A 23,292-nucleotide genomic window follows, 5' to 3' on the forward strand; every position below is an offset into this window, starting at 1 on the left:
AAGTAAAATGGACAATACCACGATGTAGAATTAGCCTAAACTCGTCCGCAAGTACCTACAAAACGGTGTATTAAAATATAAATTTAAAGTACTACAAAAATCAAGCTAATTACAACTAGGCCTACTATGCCAGGTCTATAATAATATTTTTTTAAAGTATAAATTGATCATTAATATTAACCTTAATCAATAGATGATTATTTTAATCTAAATCTGCTAAAGTAATTGACTGTTATCAAATAAATACAGTTGACTAAATGTAGAGGTAATCATGTGTAGCATAAAATGGAAAGTAGTATTAGCATCAAACCGACTCATCGCAGAGTCTCACTTTGGAATAATCTATATTATATTGGAACATTTTTATGAAAGTGACTAAGTAAATCAACCCAAATAACTAAGTATGGCATACTTGTATTTTACTTGAGTGTCTCCATTGTATGCTACTTTACACTTCACTTCATCTTAGAGACGAATAGGTGTTTTTCTTACTGCATTTCTTACTAACTTTTTTCATAAAAACATGATGTGCTTATATTACAGTATAGGATGCATTATCAAAATATTAATCTACCCAGTTCCTTGAAAAGTATCTTACATTGGCTCCATATTGATTCCTTATGGATAAGAACAGTATATTAAATAATTATGTGATAATATAACACTGAGGAGCCATTACAAATTAGGAGTGCATTTTATTTTGATACAAAACTTAAATTTAGATTTCAATCAGGGTGCAACACCACCAACCAAAGGGCTAGTAAATGTTCAAAATTATAACAGTTACTCAATTCAGTACGCGTTCAGTGCTATTTGTTAGATTTCTCTTTTCACTTATGAGGATCTCTTGTAAATCTAAATACTTCTTTGATCCATAATAATTGTGGTTTCTGTCACTGATGGGTAGCTTAATCCTCGACCAAACTTTACAATGTATTTGTTTGTTAGATACATTTACAAATATGGCCTTTAAATAGATTTTTTTACTGAAGGAAACTTCACAAACCACATTTGATTGATGGTTTTCACCAAAGCGGGACAAAGCAATTTTTTTTGAAAGATATACTTCATGCTACAAAAGGGTTTCACATATTTCCTGAAAGGAATTTTCCAAACATATATGTCAAGTGCCGGCTTGAGTTTTTTTCTAAATCACCCTGTTCAACACATGTTTATGCAGCATGGAGGAAAAAAATATATACGTTAAACAATGAGTATTCTGAAGAAACATTAAGATTCCAAGGAAAGACATGTTGCTTGGATTTAGATCATCATTTTGTTCAAAAATATATTTTTGTATGTTACTGTAATATCATTAAGGTGGAACAGTAAAATGGTGAGAACTTTGTCAAAGATTTCAATGAATATTTTAAATGATTTGAGCAATGAAATGACTAAATATCTGAGAAATAAATCAAAATGGTCAGAATAATCTTTTTACTCAATGTTTTATTCTCATAGCCTCAATACCCCTCCAATTTCACACTCTTCCTGGACAGAGTTCTAGAAGAAAATATAATTTACTGTAGTGATTGTTTTCACTCGATTTACCCTCTATGACAATTACGCCTTCTCCACTGTGTCTTGGGTTCTATTTTAAGGGGGATTTTAGGGACCACAGCTGGATATGACCCCGGTAATACATTAGGCAGAGGATGTAATCTGTGCTCTGGTGTACGTGTTGTGGGCTCTGGTGGAGGTTTTGTGGGCCCTGGTGGAGTGGTTGTGGGCTCATTTGGATGTTTTGTGGGCTCTAGTGGAGTGGTTGTGGGCTCAGGTGGAGGTGTGGTGGGCTCTGGTGGAGGTGCGGTGGGCTCTGGTGGCGGTGTGGTGGGCTCTGGTGGAGTTGTTGTGGGCTCTGGTGGAGGTGCGGTGGGCTCTGATGGAGGTGTGGTGGGCTCCAGTGGAGGTGTTGTTGGCTCCGGTGGAGGTGTTGTGGGCTCTGGTGGAGGTGTGGTGGGCTCTGGTGGAGGTGTGGTGGGCTCCGGTGGAGGTGTGGTGGGCTCCAGTGGAGGTGTTGTTGGCTCTGGTGGAGGTGTGGTGGGCTCTGGTGGAGTTGTTGTTGGCTCTGGTGGAGGTGTGGTAGGCTCTGGTGGAGCTGTTGTGGGCTCTGGTGGAGGTGCGGTGGGCTCTGATGGAGGTGTGGTGGGCTCCAGTGGAGGTGTTGTTGGCTCTGGTGGAGGTGTGGTGGGCTCCAGTGGAGGTGTTGTTGGCTCTGGTGGAGGTGTGGTGGGCTCTGGTGGAGGTGTTGTGGGCTCTGTTGGAGGTGTTGTGGGCTCAGGTGGAGGTGTTGTTGGCTCTAGTGGAGGTGTGGTGGGCTCTGGTGGAGGTGTTGTTGGTTCTGGTGGAGGTGTGGTGGGCTCTGGTGGAAGTGTTGTAGGCTCTGGTGGAGGTGTTGTGTGCTCAGCTGGAGGTGTTGTGGGCTCTGGTGGAGGTGCTGTGGGCTCTGGTGGAGGTGTTGTGGGCTCAGGTGGAGGTGTGGTGGGCTCTGGTGGAGGTGTGGTGGGCTCTGGTGGAGGTGTTGTGGGCTCTGGTGGAGGTGTTGTGGGCTCTGGTGGAGTTGTTGTTGGTTCTGGTGGAGGTGTGGTGGGCTCAGCTGGAGGTGTTGTGGGCTCTGGTGGAGGTGTTGTGGGCTCTGGTGGAGGTGTTGTGGGCTCTGGTGGAGTTGTTGTTGGTTCTGGTGGAGGTGTGGTGGGCTCTGGTGGAGGTGTGGTTGGCTCAGGTGGAGGTGTTGTGGGCTCTGGTGGAGGTGTTGTAGGTTCTGGTGGAGGTGTTGTTGGCTCAGGTGGAGGTGTTGTGGGCTCTGGTGGAGGTGTGGTGGGCTCTGGTGGAGGTGTGGTGGGCTCTGATGGAGGTGTGGTGGGCTCTGGTGGAGGTGTGGTGGGCTCCAGTGGAGGTGTGGTGGGCTCCAGTGGAGGTGTTGTTGGCTCTGGTGGAGGTGTGGTCGGCTCTGGTGGAGGTGTGGTGGGCTCTGATGGAGGTGTGGTGGGCTCCAGTGGAGGTGTGGTGGGCTCTGGTGGAGGTGTGGTGGGCTCTGGTGGAGGGGTTGTGGGCTCAGGTCGAGGTGTTGTGGGCTCTGGTGGAGGTGTTGTGAGCTCTGGTGGAGGTGTTGTAGGTTCTGGTGGAGGTGTTGTTGGCTCAGGTGGAGGTGTTGTGGGCTCTGGTGGAGGTGTGGTGGGCTCTGGTGGAGGTGTTGTGGGCTCTGATGGAGGTGTGGTGGGCTCTGATGGAGGTGTAGTGGGCTCCAGTGGAGGTGTGGTGGGCTCTGGTGGAGGTGTAGTGGGCTCCAGTGGAGGTGTGGTGGGCTCCAGTGGAGGTGTTGTTGGCTCTGGAGGAGGTGTGGTCGGCTCTGGTGGAGGTGTGGTGGGCTCTGATGGAGGTGTGGTGGGCTCCAGTGGAGGTGTGGTGGGCTCTGGTGGAGGTGTGGTGGGCTCTGGTGGAGGGGTTGTGGGCTCAGGTGGAGGTGTTGTGGGCTCTGATGGAGGTGTTGTGAGCTCTGGTGGAGGTGTGGTGGGCTCTGATGGAGGTGTGGTGAGCTCAAGTGGAGGTGTTGTTGGCTCTGGTGGAGGTGTGGTGGGCTCAGGTGGAGGTGTGGTGGGCTCTGGTGGAGGTGTTGTAGGTTCTGGTGGAGATGTTATGGACTCTGGTGGAATGGTATTGGGCTCTGGTGGAGGTGTTGTGGGCTCTGGTGGAGGTGTTGTAGGTTCTGGTGGAGGTGTTGTGGGCTCAGGTGGAGGTGTTGTGGGCTCTGGTGGAGGGGTTGTGGGCTCTGGTGGAGGTGTGGTGGGCTCTGGTGGAGGTGTTGTGGGCTCTGGTGGAGGTGTGGTGGGCTCTGATGGAGTTGTGGTGGGCTCCAGTGGAGGTGTTGTTGGCTCTGGTGGAGGTGTGGTGGGCTCTGGTGGAGGTGTTGTGGGCTCAGGTGGAGGTGTTGTGGGCTCTGGTGGAGGTGTTGTAGGTTCTGGTGGAGGTGTTGTGGGCTCAGGTGGAGGTGTTGTGGGCTCCAGTGGAGGTGTGGTGGGCTCTGGTGGAGGGGTTGTGGGCTCAGGTCGAGGTGTTGTGGGCTCTGGTGGAATGGTATTGGGGTCTGGTGGAGGTGTTGTCGGCTCTGGCCGAGGTGTGGTGGGCTCTGGTGGAGGTGTGGTGGGCTTAGGTGGAGGTGTGGTGGGCTCTGATGGAGGTGTGGTGAGCTCCAGTGGAGGTGTTGTTGGCTCTGGTGGAGGTGTGGTGGGCTCAGGTGGAGGTGTGGTGGGCTCTGGTGGAGGTGTTGTAGGTTCTGGTGGAGATGTTATGGACTCTGGTGGAATGGTATTGGGCTCTGGTGGAGGTGTTGTGGGCTCTGGTGGGGGTGTTGTAGGTTCTGGTGGAGGTGTTGTGGGCTCAGGTGGAGGTGTTGTGGGCTCTGGTGGAGGGGTTGTGGGCTCTGGTGGAGGTGTGGTGGGCTCTGGTGGAGGTGTTGTGGGCTCTGGTGGAGGTGTGGTGGGCTCTGATGGAGTTGTGGTGGGCTCCAGTGGAGGTGTTGTTGGCTCTGGTGGAGGTGTGGTGGGCTCTGGTGGAGGTGTTTTAGGTTCTGGTGGAGATGTTGTGGACTCTGGTGGAATGGTATTGGGGTCTGGTGGAGGTGTTGTGGGCTCTGGTGGAGGTGTTGTAGGTTCTGGTGGAGGTGTTGTGGGCTCAGGTGGAGGTGTTGTGGGCTCTGGTGGAGGGGTTGTGGGCTCTGGTGGAGGTGTGGTGGGCTCTGGTGGAGGTGTTGTTGGCTCTGGTGGAGGTGTGGTGGGCTCAGGTGGAGGTGTTGTGGGCTCTGGTGGAGTTGTTGTTTTAGCGGCTTCTGTAGCATGCTTCGATGTTAAAGATTGGCTTGTAGGTTCTGTATCAAAGTCTGGATCTTCAGATGAAGTCTTTATGTCCGTTACTTCTTGTGGCTCGATGGTCGTTTGAGGTCCCTTTCCCTCATGTCCTTTTATTGCACCTTTACCACAATTGCAAGGTTTCAGCTGAGTGATGAGTTTAACCAGATCGGCACTCGGGAAGTCCATGCTGATGACACCTAAGCAACCTCGGTTCGGGGAGTTTTTACTATGTTCCACCACAAAGTCATAAAGCTGCTTGTTTATATCTTTAGCCAATTTTTTAATTTTTAACCAGTTTGCCGAACGTTGTGTCCGTAGAATGTAATTGCCACACAGGTTTTCCTTGTGGTGCTTTATTAGATTATCAACCTCCTTTAGCTTTTCATGTTCAAAGAACTTTGATTGATGGTTTACAGTTCCATCATTAAATGTGTTACTCTGGAGAAAAATAATCCTGCCTCTTGCCTGTTGCATATTTGGTACCTTCCATGTAGTCAATATTTTATTTGGGAACTTTTCAATCATTTTCTTCATCAGTTCTTCAACTTTTGATTTGTAGAAGTGAGAATGATGGAGTTTCACTTCCAACAGCACAGTCTCACCACTATGCTCTGATAAGAACTTTATCATCTCCGTCAGAACTTTTTCAAATGTATTCCATAACCTCCAGTTTCCATCCTTAATATAAAGGATGTTTCGATCAGGCGGCCAAACATCAACATGAACATCAAAATATCTTATGCCCACATTTAGTTGGTCTTTTAAGGTCCAAACTTGACATGAACGTAGTCCATATTGGTGCATGCTTTTGTGTGTTCCAGGAATTGAAATAGCAGAGACTGGAGTCTCGTTAGGAATAGACTTCATCCAGTCCAGATTATAAAATTGTGAATTTAGGTTTCCTTTATCATTGAAACCTGTCCCTGAGGAGGCGGTTATTCTGATGGGGAGAAGACATTATTACATTAGTGGGAATATCTCAATAGCAGAAGAAAGTTTATATAGTTGTTTAACAACAGGCAAATAAAAATTGAAAAACAGTCTACATTTTTTGACAAAAATATTTAGACAAAATTATCAAATATAGATCCTACTTACATAGAGAGTAACCAGATGTAAAGATGGATCTCCATTATTGGTTTGTTGGCTAATCGATATTCCGGTGAGCTTGATCAGGGCTTGTTTAGTTTTCTTTCCCAGATGTTATTTGGCTTTCTTTCCAAGACATTTTTCCCAAATTGTCAATATGCAAAATGTTTCGCAAGAAAAGCTTCCACCCGTGGAGATGACTGTGACAAACTCAACTGTTTGAGTGTGAGGGAGCTGCTGTAACAGTGAGCATAAAGATAAACCTTTATTTGCATTTTTCTACTCCCTAATCGTTTAGTTTGAATAGGAGGGAGAGAAAAAGAAAGACACAAAGACAAAGGCCAACATAAAAATGGTGAACAGATTATATCATAACAGTTCAGTTAGTAAACTGTGGTTCAATGTGAAGTCAATTTAGCTACAGTATATCCTTTATACACTGCATGTACAATTCATTAATGACCTACACAATTGTCTAAGGATTTTAGAAATGGACTTGTATCGGAACAAATATCAGTATACAATACCAGCCTTGTTGACATACATTTGGATAGTTTTTGTAAGGGGCTGTTTATTTACAGTTAGTTTGAACAAATCTTTACGCAATTGTATCAGAAAAGCACATATTCACTTTCTTAATGAGAATAGGGAAAACTGTAGCCTGGACTTTTACAAAGGTAAGAAAAGGGACTTTCCTCTGACTGGGCGCAGTTAATTCCTGAAACCTTGTCATCCCTTGAGGTTGCCATGCAGCACAAAATACTTGAGTCTATGCCAAGCTAAGCTGTCAAAAATGTCAAACTATTCCTTTAAATGCTAACCACATACTGTGTACTTGTACTGTTCATTTTACTGCATTCATTTGGCCATGAAGTGTAATAACATACAATTTTACTTTTATGTTTGCATTATACCATCAACACTCCTACAGCACAATGTCGTCCTATACAAAAGTGTAACATATACCCAGTCATTTGCCTTCTTTAGTTGGTTTTGCTGTGCTGCCACGTCACCCTTTTCCTGGCCAATAAGCTTGTGTCCGGCCTCTGCTGATCCTCTTCCTCACCACCTGTTGCATCTTAATGCGACAGTTTATCTGCAGAAGCACGATCAGAAAAGACTTAACTTGGACAATTTGTTAGTTGTGGCGATTCACAACAGGAAGGCTCAGATAATGCCTTTTAAATGACAGGAGTGCTTTAGATCTGAGAAGGGCTCACCTGCTTCCAACACGTACTTGTGCACCAGCTTTTGACTACGAGTTAATCCCTTGTTTGTCTTTGCAGGATGTCTATGAGAACTCTTCCCCTGGTTTTCATTAATCTTGGTGGGGAGATGCTTTACATACTGGACCAACGCTTAAATGCTCTCAACACGTCTGAGGACAATTCAGACAAAGGTAGAGGTAGCTTGAGAAATTACAGGCATGGGAGGTAAGGTGTTTATCTCCCAGTCATCCCTCCTCTTGACAAGCTGTATAACTGATGCTTGGAAACTTACCATGTGCAGCATTTACTTTACATGGACTCACAATCTCAAATGACAGGTCTGTTTTCTTTCTCTTTTTTACCTGGAAACCTAACTTGGATGCAGGAGTGTGGTCAGAAAATGACAGAAAAAGAGGTATTCATGCTAGATTTAACATGATTGTTTAGTCAGCTCCTTGTGCCCCTGTTGCAGTGTTGGTGAAAACGTATTGAGACTTGGGCTAAGAAAAACTAGCAATACCAAGGTGTAGATACATTGTGTTATAAGTAGAATTAACTTACTAGAGGAAAAGAACTCCTTTAGCAGTGTTGACCATTTAAGAATGATATAGCCTATAGCGAGTCACATGTCAAGCTTTACCTTATTTTGCTTACTAATTTAACAGTCATTGTAATATTATATGGATAAACACAACAATGAAAAGAGGCTAAACAAATGTTAAGTATGTGTATCTTGCCCCTATGTAGGAGAGTTGGTTAGGGGGCCATATTTCAGCCTAGTGGTCTACTGTCTGATAAGTCTCAGAAAAATAACAAGTTAAGGCAGAATTAACCACCTTTATGTTTCTGTGTCTTGCCCTCTCACAGTTATGAATGACATTGTGGGGTCCATGTTTAGTAAAGACTTCATGGATGAACTTCTCAAACCTCAGCAACTGTATTCTCACCGAACCCTGAAAACAGTACTAACTCGTATAGCACACGCCTCCATCATGAGGCTGAACCCGGTCAGCATGGACAGGGTATGTACAAGACAATAGGAGTTTATGACATTATGTCAGTTATCCAATGAAAGATATTTAATTACATAAGATTACATTTCAAACATTGTCATTAAAAAATATGCTATACTAGGCAGTTTAGTTTTGTCATCATTGGAAAAAAGTTCCATCACAACAGCATACTGTTATTCAGTGGTAACCAGGTTAGGCAATTTTTTGAAAAAAGGCAAAAACAATGAACAAACTAAGTTTTGTATAAATAAACGTTATATTTTCACGGTTTTATCAGGTCAAATACTCTGGGTTTTAATGGTTTAAGTAACATGAAGGTTTCAAGAGAGTCAAACCTCAAAATAAGTTGTCAAAAATGGTCAGTTTTAGATTTGAATTTGGTTTGATTGCAGTGGTGGCATGTCTTTCAAGTTTATACCTTCTTCCTTTTTCCCTCCTGTAGCTTTACGAGCTGATGGTCATGGCGTTCAAATATCAAATCTTCCTTTGTCCAAGGCCTAAAGACCTGCTGCTCATCACTTACAATCACATAGATACCATCAGGGAAATTGTAAAAGACACTCCTGTGGTAGTGAACCAAGTGGACGAGACACATAGGAAGATCATCGAGGTATGTTCGGAGCTGTTATGTAAATCAACTTTTAATGATCATATTGACAGTTTTATGCTGCAGGGTACAGTATTTGTAAGTGTCTGTACACGAATGTGCTTACTGTCTGGATTCCAGCTGTCGGTTTTTAACAGCTGTATCCTGTGTGACCTGTTTTTCTTTACTGTAGGTATACTCTTCTCTACCCGAAGGTGAATTCCAGCTTCTTAGACAAACACTGCTCATATTTTTTCAAGACATGCATATTCGAGTAAGTGTTCTCCTTCTCTTTTTCATTTCACCTTACGTGTCAAATTAAAATATAACCTTTTTTTGATTGTTGTTGTTTTTATATTTTCTCTTCTTAGGTGTCACTTTTCCTCAAAATTCAAGTCCAAAATCCCAACGGACGTTTTGCACTGTCAACATCAGGCCCAGTGCCTCATGGGATAGAAGTCCCAGGGCTCATTAGGTAGGCCACTGACAAACAGTGTGTTTTCTGATTTTAGAAATCTGTTGAACTATCTTTTATACAACAAATGTGACATACATCATGCCTTCTCTTTTTAAAATGTATGTATTTTATGCATGGTCCTTGTTTAATGAAGATATTAACGATAATAGGAAAATGGTGACACAGCGCTGTCATATAACGTAAAAAGATCCAAAGTCCTGTACCCCTTTTTTACCTTGCATCTATTAGCATTCAAATAGTACAACTCATGAATATTATAAATGATGTCACCTTTTTTATCTTATTTTTTCTATCAGGATTTTATGTAGTCTTATGAAGGTGGGAATAAAAAAAAATATTTGCAAGGAAATTTGGGGCATGCATTCATCATCTCCAGAGGATGATTCCCAGTGACTATGGTAATCCTCTGACTTTTGCTCATGTACTACATGGTAACAAGTTGCAAAACTTTCAGAACTTAGCTTCACTACTTACATATTACATTTCAAACCCGTAAGCTTATAGAATGCAGAGAATTGTTCTCAGAAAAAGCAACAGAATGATCCCTAAAGTTAAAATTGTTCTTTTAAAAGAAGTTAAAAAGTTGAATTACTTAGAATGGTAATTTTACTTTATTTAATCATTCTAATGGATAGATTCTTTGTTTTATCTGACAAACGTGTAAAATTATGTGTGGAGGTAACGTGGCAAATAAATGAGTGCATGCTAATATGTGTTCACACAGGCCAGGATAACTGGACGGTAAAGATGAATTATTTTACTGTTTTACAAAGGAATGTAAAATACCTTTACCCAACATTATTTTTCTTGGATAGTTGTTAGATATCATTTCCACTCAGCCAATCACCTACAATGGTGGCACCACATGTAGCCGATATGATGCAAGTCTCAAGGCTCCTTTGACAAGCTGAAATGTCTTAACTTGAAAATTTCCTCTGACAGCTTAAGACAAATATCTCAATATTCCACGGTGTCATCATCTGCTTCCTGTTACAGGATGTTTGATGGAAAGGGCAGAGAAATAAGACGAAGTGAGTTCCCCTCAGAAGGAAGTTACAGCAGCTCTGTGAAAGAGGGATGCTTTGAACTGCATGGAGACAGAGTCATCAGACTGGGCATGAACATGTATGAACTGTACATCACATGTACTTAAGATGACATGGCAAATAACATACAAGTGGTTTGAACATGACTCGTCCTTGTGTTACATAAAAATAGGTACACCGTGAACAATCCAGAGGAGACGCACACATCTAAGGATACCTCTGTCAAGGTAATAATAGCAGTGTTAAAGGTTTGAAGCGACAATCATTTCTTTTTGGGAGGTCACAATGTTTAATGAAGAGTAGAAAACTCCGGATAGTGTTTTTTCTCTGCAAACATTAATAAACACTGCAGCAAGCAGTCAAAGGTTGTCATTTTACCGCTGCATAATTCTCTCAGTATGCTCTTGATTTGGTTTCAAATATTGTATCCAGCCGGCTTGAGACTCTCTTTCTGTTCATGTATAACCTTCCTCTAAACCCCTCCATCGGCTGCAGATGGACGACACTCCCAACCTGCTGGCCAAAGAGGAGTTGAACCTGCTTGCTCGCCTGATGGGCAGCATGAAGGCCGAAAAGGTTCCCAAAACTGAAACTGGCTTTTGGATAAACATGTTCCCCACGGACCAAGAGGAGGAAGAGGCGTGAGTGCTTTTCTGAACTTATACCCAGCTATTAAATTAACATTAACTGTTTCAAATATGACTCTAATGTCGTTTAACAGAGGAACTTCAGGCGTAGCCGAGGAGTCCTTGTTTGAAGTGATAAATATTCAAGCGATGCAGGTAAGGAGATGTTATAGTCAACAATGTTAACAAACCAGCTTTTATTTATAACGTGTTACTGTAAATCATCTGCTGAACCTGAGAGAGGTTATGAGTTACATTCACCTTATTAGGACGATGCTTATTGTAATGAATGTGAGAAAAGACAGGAACAACTACAGATGAATAGCAAAAGTAATACAATAAATACTATATGTGAGGTTAGGTACATTTAACTAAAATTAAAATTCAAAAATGTAAAATGTCAAGAGAAATTAATAATAAAATGATAAGGCAAATTCAGCAAGGTGTAATAAATGTAAACAGTATACGCCAGTGGTATACCATATGATTGAGTTCTGATACTCAGTGTTATTGTTTGCATTTGAATTAATGATAAGACTGTATATCACACTAACATACTAGAGAATTATTTAGTACAGCATAATGGTCGTATGGATGTAAGATGTTTGATATTTTAAAATAAATAAATATAGCATTAAGTATAATCATATTATACAATATAATAAAATAAAATAACGTACCCATTATGAAGAAGTGTCATGTTTTTACAGAATCCTTTATTTATTTATATATATATATATATATATATAATTTTTATCACTAACAAATTCATTTTATGATATTTATGTCCATGTTTCCTGATTTAACTGTAGCTAACCAATTAATTGACATCTTCTTACTGATGATGACATCATTTATTGAATATAAATATGTAAAAGATTTACCTGTTTGTGTATTTGTTTGAATCAGGATGAACAGGTAACGACTGAACTGGCTCGGATCGCCGGACAGTTTGCGGAAGAAGAAGATCCGCCTTTAAATCTGAGCAGCAGTAAAGGAGACGACCTGCTGGCCATGATGGATGACCTCTGACCTTGATGTGGAGTTTCAACAAGATTTAATTTAACTCTACTGCCCACTCTTTATCTCGACATGTTTGTTTAACAAGATTAGAGAGTAAGAATATATCAAATGAATCAGAAATCCTTTATAATGACTAGCATCTTAAGTTATATTTAACTGTACTTAATTATCAAGCACTACCACCATTGCAAAAATACATGTTCTATTGTAAAACATATTTTTCTTTATAATAATTGAGTTTTCCATCAAGCATTTATTGAATATTGTTGTTTGTGTGTTTGTTTTCTGTTATTTAACACAATGTCAGAATAAATGTGTCATTAATGAGATGATTACATATTTTAAGTGTTTTAATAAAACTGCCTTGGGATCTGAAGATTTAGGTGATTTTTTTTTTGCCTTTTGAATAATAAAAAAAAGCATGTATTTAAATATGTGGAGTTATTACCAATGTACATTGAAATAACGTTTTTACAGATTAAAATACTCATAATTTGGTTTCATGGAGCAAAAGTTTGATTTAAAAGAGCCTACAGGGGGCGATGTGGTTTTATGTTGACGCACATCTGCGACGTAATGTGAAACGTCATCACGCTGCGCTTCCTGCTTTGGACATGTTGCGGGAAAACTCAACTTGTTTTCATGTTTGTTGACGGGGGTTTTTCACGTGAAATAAGGATTTGACTAATCCAGGTAAATCTAACAAATATCATCTAGGAGTATAACATATAATATGTGCCCTGAAGAAGCTCTGTAGTACTTGTTCAGATCGCTGCTAAAGCTAACACTAGTAAATGCTCACATTCCAGTCGTTTTTCTGCCAGCAAATGTGTAATCCTATATTGAGTGGAGGCCATTAAATTAAGTTATACGTTGTAGACTGAAAATGGTATTAAGATCGTTTTTTAAGAATAATATTTCCCAAAAAAGGCTGTTATTAGCCAGTAAATAGAGTATCAATTACGACAGCGCTTGTGGTTAAAGCGATATCAATTCGTGCCACTTATTTAAACCTTATTTAACACATGTATACATTTCATATTCAAGAGTTATAATATCTTACTTTCTTCTGTCCTGAAGCTCCACAATAAGTCTTAATACGTGTATTTGTGTTCCAGTTATTGAGTGATTGACTCTTAATCAGTGCTTCATTAAATGCAGGTGTTTTTGATGAGTTTGTGGCTACATGGGACAAAGACAGATCTAGCATCAATGCTATCAAAGTGGTTAATGAAGGAGAATAAATATTCATTTTAACGTAAACATTTCCAATTCCTGGCCTTAATTTAAATGTATATGTATTAATACTTAACAGAAAGTCTACAAATGGAGGCTGTTTCCGAGCTTTTTACTGATTAGGAAAAATACATCTGCATCTTCAGTTTTTCAGTTATCAAAATAAATATATTATTTTGATCAGACCATTTCCTTATTTCCCAGTATTTCTTTATTAAATCAGTTTTCAGAATCAGTTAGTTTTCTGTACAGCATGGTAAAGTGGTTTAGTTTACAGTGTGAGCACAATGACACCTTACAAATCATCACATACTGCAGGCAAACGGCAATAGAACATGTTACACAATAATATGCAATTCACAGTTTTAGAGCTAATTTTATTGGCTAATGTTCTGCTTGTCTGTAGGTGTCCCTGCCCTTTGCAGATCCTCTTTATCAGAGTTGATGGAGTCAGAGAGGAGTGACTCCCCTCCGTCGGGCTCGGCGCCTGTAGCTGAAGTCTTCAACTCCATCCGGGAGCGCTCCATCGCAGAGAACAGCATGGTGGTCCTGCTGCAGGGCCTGCAGGGCGAGGTGACCACGGTGGAGCTGAGGAACGAGAGTTCGGCACGGGGCCGAGTGGTAAACGTGGACGCCTTTATGAACGTACGTCTAGACGATGTGACGTATAAAGACAGGCAGGGTAAATCCACCCAGCTGCAGGACATGTTTATCACAGGCAGAAATGTCCGCTACGTCCACATCCCGGACCACGTGGACATAATGAAGACCATCGAGAGCCATCTGGCCAAGATTCACCGCGTGCGCAACTTTGGCAGTCAGGGAAGAGGCAGAAAAGAGTACGCCAAGAAAGCAAAATAACTCATTTTCTTTTTCAAAGAGGGACCTAAACTTTTGAGTTGTGCAAGACTATTTCAAAAACACTGGGAGACAACAACCATTTTAGGACAAGCATCACAATCCTGCAGTTTTCCATCTGAAGGCTTATAAAGTGATTGCAGCGACAAGAGCAAGGAAAAGAATCTGTTTCAGTTTTGGATTCTTTCACTTTTTCTTTCTAAAATCTTGACTGGGGATAAAAACCTCTCTCTACTCACACTTAATGAGCACACTCAAGGTCTCCCACCTGTAATGATGATTTGTTACAAGCTGAAAAATCAGTCAATAAGTCATGAATGATACTGGCTCTGTTTTTCTAAGACTGCAACCAACAATTAGGTTCATTATTTAATATCTAGGGTATTTTTTTAGATAATTGATTTGTGTTTCTTTCCACAAAATGTCAAAAGCTGTGATAACGTTATAATTATCTTGAGCTCAGTGACGTCTACTAATATCCTGTTATATCCAAACAACACACAAATATATTGAGATTGGACTGATACGAAAGCTTTGACAAGAAAATGCTTTGGGTATTTTTGCTCTAAAACATGACTGAAACGTGTATATTTGTGGATAAATTTTCTTTCAATTGATTAATCAATGGAATAAGATGATGAATGTGCCTCTTAACACAACATGTACTTTTTTATGAACTACTGGATTGGCTAATAAGTTGAATATTATCACTGTGTTTTGGGACTTGGGGTTGTAACTGTCTTATTTACAGTATTTTTAAAAATAACTTTTTCGTTGTACAGACGGGAATAATGATTTAAGATGCTTGTGATTAACACATTCGCCCATGACCATGTTTTTTCTGTTTCAGCACATAAATAGTTTATTTAAATTAAATGACAATGTTTTCATAATTATTATGCAAACACGTAAGACTGTATATAATCCAGATGATGGAAACTTAAGAAATATGACAGGAAAGTTTACAACGGACTTCCCTTCAAATTAAGAAAAACATCAAACGAACAAAACATTTAGAAAAACACATTCAATAAACAGTCCCATAAAAGACTTAAAAACCAGGCTTCACATCTCTATATCGAGGCAGTTTTGCTGTGTTTTGATTAGTGTTCAAATTAAGAGTTATTTCATGAACAAAATGTGGTTTTGAACTATTTGGCTAATTGTGGGATGTTGTGTTGCTTTGTTAGATGTTAATGAAAACCTAACTTTAAACACTTGGTAGCTTTTTTCTGTCGAGCCCCAGAAAGCCCATCTGTGTGTCTGTGAAGAGCGTTAATAACTGCCCACATGCAGGAAAACATTAGTCACCATTCAATGCCAGTCTGGTGGAGGGAAAAACAAGCAGGCATGTTTCCAGAGCCTCCGCCTCACAAACATCTCTGCTGCCTGCATCAGGGAGCTGTCACTGGGAGCCGCACTGGGCAGGATGCCACTCTGTGTTTAGCCAATGAAAACGTGCAGAGTGCAGTGAAAGCAAGAGAGTGTTTCGCCTTGGAAACTGCTCTCCCAGTGTTCTCCCGATGCACAAATACGATTGGGAATTTGAGGAATTTGCAAAGGGGTATGTTATTCCTACACAGTGTCAGGAAGAGGACAGGCCTGACATAACACAGGCGGAGGCAGCTGGTGCCGATAAACCCTGCACTTGTAGATAGATAGGATTGGCAAGCAAACACTATATTAAGAAATCTACACACAGGAATGTCCCCGAGCGGTTGGATCATTGTTTTAGCTGTGGCCTCGGTGAGTTTTTAGGGACATATTTCCCCTAAATGCTTTAAGGACTGACATTGAGAGCATGTGAATGACAGCAACCCACATAATGACTGCTTACTGTTTGGCTAAAAACATGACCGAGTGCCACATCAACACTCACTAAACTCAGAATAGCACTTTACTGAGGCGCAACCGCACAAACAATTCTTTAACAAGGCCCAGTCCAGTGTCACAGACTGCAACGGTGGTCAAAGAACTACTGAAACAAAGAGGCCAGAGGACAGTCAGGGGATGTGACAAATAAAGAAAAATGAGATATACTATACATACATTAAAATTTAAATCACATTACCCAGCTGCAACATTTAAGTGACACTTACACGTTGATGCATAAGTAGTACAGTATTTCTTCACTGCTACTTTTACTCAAGAAAGATGAGTATTTCTTCCACTACTTCCTGTCCTTCTTCTAACATTAGCATGAAATGGAAATAGTCCATTCAAAATTGTGTACCCAATCATTGTTTATGGTAAATGTTGTCAATTGAAGCAAAACATTCCAATGGGTGCTATACTGAGTTCTCCTGCTGCAAAATCTGTTGTACTCGCTGGATCCAGAGCTGTCATTCAACATGACAGATACATGGATTCAAATAGGAAGAACCAACTGCCTCCTCCTGGATTTCTATTCTCCACATCCACACTTATTCTTCTTGCTTATATTGCAAACTAGTCACATTTCTAAAAGCAAAAATGGCATAACTAAATAGACATGGATATCCTTTACAGTGTTTTGGGAATTGTTTTTATAGTGATATTCAGCAACAGTCATTCAAGCCAGAGTTTATGTAAAAAGCTCATGTGCAATGCATCCTGGTCCATAGGCACTGCCAGCACGGTTTCTCAAGCAGAAGAGCTCAGCTTCTAATTCAGTAAACCACACACGAAGGAATGTATTGCATATATTTCCTAAACTAACCATTAACACTGACTTGACATCTACATAAGAAAGGTGCAACTTTCCCCCTTTATTACTTTCCAGCTGCACCTGCTGGCTCCACCGTTCTGTTAATAAACTCAGTTAAAGACAAAGAGTAAATACAAAGAGCTCAATTAATCCACAAACCCCCAAAGGCACCGCGGCCCTGTGCCCGTGTCAGCCGATTCCTGCAGCTATTTCCTGTCCCACCCTCCTGGCTTAACAGTGAACAGACCTCACTGTGGTGCGTTCGTGGCCAGCAGAGGAGAGATCACCTCCCTCTGGTCAGTAGTGTGGTTCAAATCTGCACAGAGGCAGAAAAACTCCAGTAGAAAGAGGGTTTTTTTCTATAAAAGTGAGGACTTTATAGAGTGGTTTATATGGTTTTTGTGGATTTAATTTTACAGACAGATGCCATTTGTACATGCATGTGTTTCACTTATCCCTCAGAGGAAACACCTTCTCAACACATGTGAGGAGTGTTTCTGGCTGGTCCTCCTCCAAAGGATGGCAGGGAGTGGATCATAGAGGAAGGCTGCTCCCTCTGAAGCAGCTACATCAGCTCCTCTGTCACACACACTGAGTGACCAACATCCTCTCACTGCTCCTCCATCCAAATGATGGGATTGTATCTACATGTTGGCTGACACACCAGGTCAAAATTGGATCTAAACTCATTCTTTTTCCGTTGGAAACTTTGTGTAAATCACACAGACAGCTCCCATCCAGGACCAAGGTGAGTGATAACTTCAGATGTTTATCTTTTACTCTTTTTCTTCGAAAGTGTTCATACTCATCCAATTATTTTTGTTCATTCTATCTCATATTAAACGTTTTTATCTTTAAAAAAAGATTGTCCCAAATATACTGCAGTGACTTTGCTGTCAGGCAATAAACAAGGCAACAAACTTGTTTATTAGTAGGGCCTGCACCAAGTTCTTTACAATACCACGGACCATAAACATAAAATCATTTATAGGTCCAGTAGCTACAAAAAAGAAAAAAACCCATCTTTTTTATGCATTCAAACACTGTTTTAAGCACACTTTCATTCCCTTTCTACTGTGCTTATAAAAGTAATTTGACTGTCTTAGAGACTGTAGGGACTTTATGGACTTCTGTAAAACAACAAGTCTCATATCCAATGGTTTCAGATTTCATCTTTTGACTTAAATAGGATTATCTAAGCAGGAAGTGTGGGAGGGTTGAATGGAAGTACATTTTATAGGGTTACATAAACAGCTTCAGCTGCCGGGCTTTGCATGTGAAGTTGTTGGACTTGTCTGGAAATCTTAGGTGTTAAATCTGTCTGCCCGAGACTGCCGCGGCTGTGTAAAATGGACATTTGTCTCCCTGTGGTATTTGTGTTTTAAACTTGGGCAGACTACACCACAACCTGCCCGCTTCAGGCATTTGGGGAAATCCTGTGGAGCTCCACATAAGGACACATTTAGTTTAGAGTGAATCTGCAAGTGGGACAACAGGGAAGAGTTTGATAGTGCTAAGAGGGCATAATGATGTTTTTGTAAAAATCGCTGACTTCAGAACTACTCTTTCCAAAAGTAATAATCTGCTTTATCAGTCAGATCCTTTCAACCTCTTTCCAAAATAAATCAACTTGTTGTTTCCAGAAAAGAGAGTCTGGGGCTTGAAACAGAATACAAGTCAATGAACTGAAATCAAGGAAATATAAAAAATCTAAAAAATCTGGTGATTCTGATTTGAATATGAATATTATTTCTCCACTATGACATTGTTGCAATTTCCTTAGCAAAATTAAGATGGGAAAATCAATATCATTTCTAATAAATCTACTAGTTAGCCTAGCTTAGCATAAAGACTTGGAAAAGGGCGATGCAGATAGCCTGGGTCCTTCCAAAGGCAACAAAAACCTTCTAAAGATCCCTGATTAACATCCTATATCTTGTTTGCTTAATCAGTACAAAACCAAAGCGTAGAGACAACATTTTGCCGTTTCGCTGTAAGTGCTGAAATATTTGTTGGTCCATTGCCTTGTAGGTGGATTTAGTTTCTTTTGTTAAGAGTGCTGTTTCCCAGAAGTTATGCTTAAGCTAAGTTAACAGGCTGCTAACTCCCCACACTACTCCTGTAAAGACTCAAATTACAGAAAGCCTGACTTGATAAAAAGATTAAATCTGTAGTGTGACAAATGTTTGATCAACAGTCTGGTCGGTGGGCATGTAGAAGTGCTGGGTGTAAAGGCCAGAAAACAATGTTTGACTTAGCGCAAGCGGAAACTTAATTGCCCACTTAAGTTGTTAAGGTCTGGGGGCCGCAAATTGAGGGTGCAGATGGAGTCATCCTTCTTCTGTCTGGGAGTTAAATGGCAAACAGAGGGCAGCGCTGGTTGAGACCCACCGGTTCCCATGAGTCAGCGGCCAACATAGAGACTACGGATGTAATTGCACTCCTTAAAACATTAAAAAGAAAGCCTTTGAGAGTGAACAGGGACTGCCAATAGTCACTGGGATAAAGATCAGGGTGGGAGAGCTACCCAAGCCCCCCGAGTGGCAGCGATAGGAGCAGGGCATGATTTTGTTTTCTCCCCGGAGAGAAAGCACCAGAAAGAAAAACATTTGGCTCCCACGCACATTGTTGTTTTAATGAAAGGGAATGTGAGGGGGTGGGAATATCAGTCATCATGTTTACGTCAATCTTTACGGTCTGATTTTAACCTGAAATAAATCTCAGTGTCTCTCTTTCTCTCAAAGGATTGATTATTGAAGAGAAAATAAGAAAAAAAAACATGTTTGTATTTTAAATGTATAACTTCTTTTTACTATAATTGTAATTGCACTTATTTTCTGTTAAATTTGGGGTTTTTTTACAAGTAAGATACCTTATTATTAGGGCATTTCAAGTCAGGAAACTTTGGATCCTAGTAAGATATTGCATTTTAACAGAACAATGACATTTGCAACAGGTGTTGGCTGTCACTCGTAGCCCATTACTTAGTTTCAGTTTTGCCCTTCCAATGGAAAATGGCACTACTAATCTGAAGTATCAAAGACATGTTACTGATTCTAGCCAGCAGTTTGGGTCCAGGAATGGCATTGGCCAAGACTGAAACAAGTACCCTACATTTTCATGTAGCCATGGAGGGATTGGGCCTTCACCGTCAAAATGTCACTCAAAAAGACATGCAACAACCAGGAAGAGACTCAACTGACTACAAAGATACAACAAATTCAAACTTAGACAATGAAAATAACCACAACAATACAAAAACAACTGCACTACAAAGAAACAAAACATTCTTCCAAAGTCACTTAAAATTACTGCAAAGACAATTTCAAACAAACACAAAGCGACACAAGGAGACACTAAATTACTACAAAGACAATGAGAACGACTACAAACCACCTCAACAACATAGAATGAACAAAAAAAGACATAATAGCAAAAGTGCCTTACCAACTATACCGACTTTGTGTCTCTTTGGTAGGAGAGCTGGTGGAGCATCTTGCAGGTCTGAAGGCCATGGTGTCATACCCTCCCTGAGTCCCTGTGAAGACACCAGACTTACGGTTGGTCCAGTAGGTATAGCTACGAAACATGTCGTTGACCTCAGACAAGTTGGACTCAGATGTTTAACATAGTAATCATTACACCTCCATAACATCAACTGAACGCATTGTCATCATGATGTTTCTTGCTGGTGGTGAAAGCCTACATAAATAATACAGACAACAGACAATACGAATATAACTGTGAGTTTAAAATGCCCTACTGTTTAAAACGTTTTGTTTTCTTAGATGTCCTTTGGGCTGTTTCACCAGCATCTACAATTAGTTTTAATTTTTTGCAGCTGTGGGCAGCTCCTCTGCTTCCTTTGAAAATAAGTGTTGACAACACAAAAACATTAGCATGTTAGTATGCAAGTTGCTTTTTATGTGCTGTCGGTATGAACATACAAAAACCCTTCTTGAAAGTATGAAACATTGAGACTTTAGAGACTGTATTTGCTGGAGAAAAACCTTTCATAAAAGTGCCTCCCTGTCATTAGAACAAGAGACAAGACATCTCAGAATAAATGCAAAATAAACAAGAAGAATCACATGCCTCTGTTGCGATAACACATTGTCAATAGCTGGGAGTATCTAAGTCATGTGACTTGTTTTTCTGTGGGAAAATATGACAAAAAAAACATGTGCTAGACTCCGGAAAAGAGCCTCCTCAGGCACTGATGTCATAAATATAAACATCCCCATCAGACACAGAGGGCCTCATGTTTCTGTGCTCACCGCAGGCTGAGTGTAAAACACTTACAAGGAACACAATGTCCTTTCTTCTGACCTCTGACCTCTGCTGTAGATCACAGAGGTAATGAGAGGGGAAAGCCATTAAATGAGCACAGGCTTCCTTAAGGGGTTTAAAAGTGACATCATTTTATACGTGTGATAAGTACTCACTGTCTCCTTTTTCTGTGCCAGGGTCTGTGGTTGGTGCTGGAGTTTAGTGTGAAACAGAAAGTCCTGATGAAGATTTGAAGCCTCAGTGAAGCAGGATGGAGCCCATTCAGAAAGACATGGAGCTGCTCAGTAACAGCATGGCCACCTACGCTCACATCAAAGGTAAGAAGTGTCATCATACTGTGGTTTTCAAACCAGGGCTCGGGGCTCCATCAATGTCACATGGCATGAATCTATGGGGTCGTTTGAAATATAAAGGAAAAAATAATGTTATTGTGCCAGTATTTTAGAATATAGGTTCCAATATTTTTCTAACCTTTTTACCACGTTGGAATAAGATGCTCCTGTTTGGGCATACAGTAGCACCTGTATGCCCAAACAGGAGCATTTTGCTTTGATGGAAGTGGAAGTGGATGCATGTAATCGGGCATATTGATGGAATATATACTGTCATTACCAATGTTAACAGCTTAGGTTATTATTTTTGGGAAAAGGGCAACAAGATCATTTAGTGCATGTTAAAGTATTGCCGTAGTTGGTAGCAAAGAGATCGAAATGGAGATCTTTGTGATTATAAGTTGGATTTCATCACTTTAATAAATGCTCTCATGTTGCTCCTTGTTTTTCTCTTCTCTCTCAGCCAATCCGGAGAGCTTCGCCCTCTACTTCATGATGGGCGTGTGTTTCGGCCTCCTCATGGCGCTGTGCCTCCTGGTGACCGCCATCGCCTGCAGGACCCGCCGCCACAGCAGGCCTCCCCCTTCCCCAGAGAGGAGGCAACTGAAGGAGTCCAGCGCAGAGGAAGACGAGGATGAGGAGGATGAGGAGGGGGGCGTTGATGAGGAAGATGAGGAGGCAACGCAGATCCCTAAAGTGACACTGGGGCCCCTGAGTGACGGCAGCAGTCAGTCTAACGGGACTCTGAGGAGTGTGAACGTGTTTGCATCCGCAGAGGAGCTGGAGAAGGCGCGCCGCCTGGAGGAGAGGGAGCGAATAGTCAGGGAGATCTGGAGGAACGGACAACCGGACATCCTGGTCACGGGGACGGGGACCATTGGACGAGTGCATTACCACTAACACACACTTTGACTGTGATATCCTCTCTGACTGCAGAAGGCAGAGGACACTTTTAGATCTCTGTGGCGGGCCATGTTCAAAATTAAAATAAGAGACTTTGTCAAATGAATGGGATGGCGCACATGATATTTGCCCTCCCCAGGGTCATTAATGGTGGAACAATCCACTAAACTGACAGAAAATGGATATCTTGTCCACAGATTCAAACTTTTCAATCTTAACTGAACTTCTAATGTGAAACACAAATGTAAATATTAACAAAACTCACTGAGACAGAACTGTTGCGCTCTGAATAAGTGTAACAATGTCAAGTTAATTAAAATACAAAATTAAGACAACTAAAAAGGAAAAGAAAGGAAATGCACTTACCCTTTCCGCCCCCCCCCCATAAGATTCGTACAATCCCTAGTACAAGATTAGAAAATCATAAAGTAAAATATGCACTCATGTCATTAAAAATCCTATATATTATTTTAAAATGCAGCTCTCTGTTATGAAATGTTATTTCATCTGTATTAATTAAGAAATACCTGTATATTTGTATGGCAACAAAAGAACGCTGGAATAAAATAACAATTGATTGATATAATAATGTGATATAATGTTGAGCTGGGTTTCATTGCATGAGGTGAATTACTTTATTATTTTGTATATTGTGTCTCTTTTTATTCACGTTAAGTCTCATTCTGTAATTGCATTTTCAAAATGTTTGTTCTCCATATATTTAGTTTAATATTTCCTGTGACATCAACAGATTTTGTTAGCAGCATACTTGGCTTCATCTGTATTTGACCATATCTTTGCAATGTGAAAAATTAAAAGTTGCACCACTTTTTCAATCAACAACAGCACATATATCTATAGTAGCAATTTCTGTGTGTGATTATTTGTACGTCAATTACATTCATTTGCTTTCTGGGCAACAATGAGATGTAAACATCTCGCCTTTGTTATTCTTAAATTGTTCGATGAGCCCGATTTACAATAAAAAATATTGAAGAAAGTAAAAAAATAATGACTTAAATAATCAATCACTTATCCAGTATTTGTCAATGACACATATTTTAGCAATTT

The 23,292-nt window shown here is 40.8% G+C and overlaps 4 protein-coding genes and 1 long non-coding RNA gene across 11 annotated transcripts; 3 read left to right on the forward strand and 2 right to left on the reverse strand.

Moving 5' to 3' along the window:
- Positions 1 to 1,429: 1,429 nt before the first annotated feature.
- On the reverse strand, positions 1,430 to 5,980 carry LOC134875259 (mucin-2-like). Its single transcript, XM_063899745.1, has 2 exons — positions 5,946 to 5,980; positions 1,430 to 5,787 (listed from the first exon to the last, which is right to left on the reverse strand). The coding sequence occupies exons 1-2, from the start codon at positions 5,978 to 5,980 to the stop codon at positions 1,548 to 1,550; spliced, it is 4,275 nt and encodes a 1,424-aa protein (XP_063755815.1). The 3' UTR covers positions 1,430 to 1,547.
- Positions 5,981 to 6,472: 492 nt separating this feature from the next.
- On the reverse strand, positions 6,473 to 13,028 carry LOC134875488 (uncharacterized). Its single transcript, XR_010167205.1, has 3 exons — positions 12,980 to 13,028; positions 11,778 to 11,926; positions 6,473 to 7,032 (listed from the first exon to the last, which is right to left on the reverse strand). It is a non-coding gene; the product is annotated as an uncharacterized LOC134875488 (long non-coding RNA).
- On the forward strand, positions 6,972 to 12,178 carry oscp1a (organic solute carrier partner 1a). Of its 2 annotated transcripts, none has more exons than XM_063900096.1 (11): positions 6,972 to 7,369; positions 7,530 to 7,559; positions 8,012 to 8,166; positions 8,600 to 8,767; positions 8,937 to 9,017; positions 9,115 to 9,218; positions 10,218 to 10,346; positions 10,440 to 10,494; positions 10,763 to 10,908; positions 10,989 to 11,049; positions 11,803 to 12,178. In XM_063900096.1, exons 1-11 carry the CDS (start codon positions 7,363 to 7,365, stop codon positions 11,923 to 11,925), a joined length of 1,059 nt encoding a protein of 352 aa, XP_063756166.1. In that variant the 5' UTR covers positions 6,972 to 7,362; the 3' UTR covers positions 11,926 to 12,178. The 2 variants fall into 2 exon arrangements, with proteins under 2 accessions (XP_063756166.1, XP_063756165.1); XM_063900095.1 differs by having other exon boundaries at positions 6,972 to 7,335.
- lsm10 (LSM10, U7 small nuclear RNA associated) lies at positions 12,476 to 14,886 on the forward strand. The gene is made up of 2 exons (XM_063900097.1): positions 12,476 to 12,609; positions 13,559 to 14,886. Exon 2 carries the CDS (start codon positions 13,597 to 13,599, stop codon positions 14,011 to 14,013), a length of 417 nt encoding a protein of 138 aa, XP_063756167.1. The 5' UTR covers positions 12,476 to 12,609; positions 13,559 to 13,596; the 3' UTR covers positions 14,014 to 14,886.
- A 2,076-nt stretch (positions 14,887 to 16,962) lies between these two features.
- Positions 16,963 to 23,069, forward strand: eva1bb (eva-1 homolog Bb (C. elegans)). 6 transcript variants are annotated; one of them, XM_063898741.1, is made up of 4 exons: positions 16,963 to 17,448; positions 20,175 to 20,265; positions 21,163 to 21,303; positions 21,782 to 23,069. In XM_063898741.1, the coding sequence occupies exons 3-4, from the start codon at positions 21,237 to 21,239 to the stop codon at positions 22,216 to 22,218; spliced, it is 504 nt and encodes a 167-aa protein (XP_063754811.1). In that variant the 5' UTR covers positions 16,963 to 17,448; positions 20,175 to 20,265; positions 21,163 to 21,236; the 3' UTR covers positions 22,219 to 23,069. The 6 variants fall into 6 exon arrangements, with proteins under 6 accessions (XP_063754811.1, XP_063754810.1, XP_063754809.1 ...); XM_063898740.1 differs by having other exon boundaries at positions 20,175 to 20,256; XM_063898739.1 differs by having other exon boundaries at positions 16,963 to 17,444; positions 20,175 to 20,269.
- Positions 23,070 to 23,292: the final 223 nt, after the last annotated feature.

This window comes from Eleginops maclovinus, chromosome 13 (assembly GCF_036324505.1).
Source record: "Eleginops maclovinus isolate JMC-PN-2008 ecotype Puerto Natales chromosome 13, JC_Emac_rtc_rv5, whole genome shotgun sequence".
Lineage (NCBI taxonomy): Eukaryota > Metazoa > Chordata > Actinopteri > Perciformes > Eleginopidae > Eleginops > Eleginops maclovinus.

What these genes read in the sequence shown, in the direction of transcription:
- LOC134875259 (XM_063899745.1), bottom strand. Translation starts at nt 5,980, where the DNA reads ATGGAGATCCATCTTTACATCTGGTTACTCTCTAT. An exon ending in TACATCTGGTTACTCTCTAT is followed by an intron (nt 5,788 to 5,945) that starts GTAAGTAGGATC and finishes TCTCCCCATCAG; the next exon opens with AATAACCGCCTCCTCAGGGA.
- oscp1a (XM_063900095.1), top strand. Translation starts at nt 7,224, where the DNA reads ATGTCTATGAGAACTCTTCCCCTGGTTTTCATTAATCTTGGTGGGGAG. An exon ending in ACCCGGTCAGCATGGACAGG is followed by an intron (nt 8,167 to 8,599) that starts GTATGTACAAGA and finishes TCCCTCCTGTAG; the next exon opens with CTTTACGAGCTGATGGTCAT. An exon ending in CACATAGGAAGATCATCGAG is followed by an intron (nt 8,768 to 8,936) that starts GTATGTTCGGAG and finishes TCTTTACTGTAG; the next exon opens with GTATACTCTTCTCTACCCGA.
- lsm10 (XM_063900097.1), top strand. Translation starts at nt 13,597, where the DNA reads ATGGAGTCAGAGAGGAGTGACTCCCCTCCGTCGGGCTCGGCGCCTGTA.
- eva1bb (XM_063898741.1), top strand. Translation starts at nt 21,237, where the DNA reads ATGGAGCCCATTCAGAAAGACATGGAGCTGCTCAGTAACAGCATGGCC. An exon ending in CACCTACGCTCACATCAAAG is followed by an intron (nt 21,304 to 21,781) that starts GTAAGAAGTGTC and finishes CTTCTCTCTCAG; the next exon opens with CCAATCCGGAGAGCTTCGCC.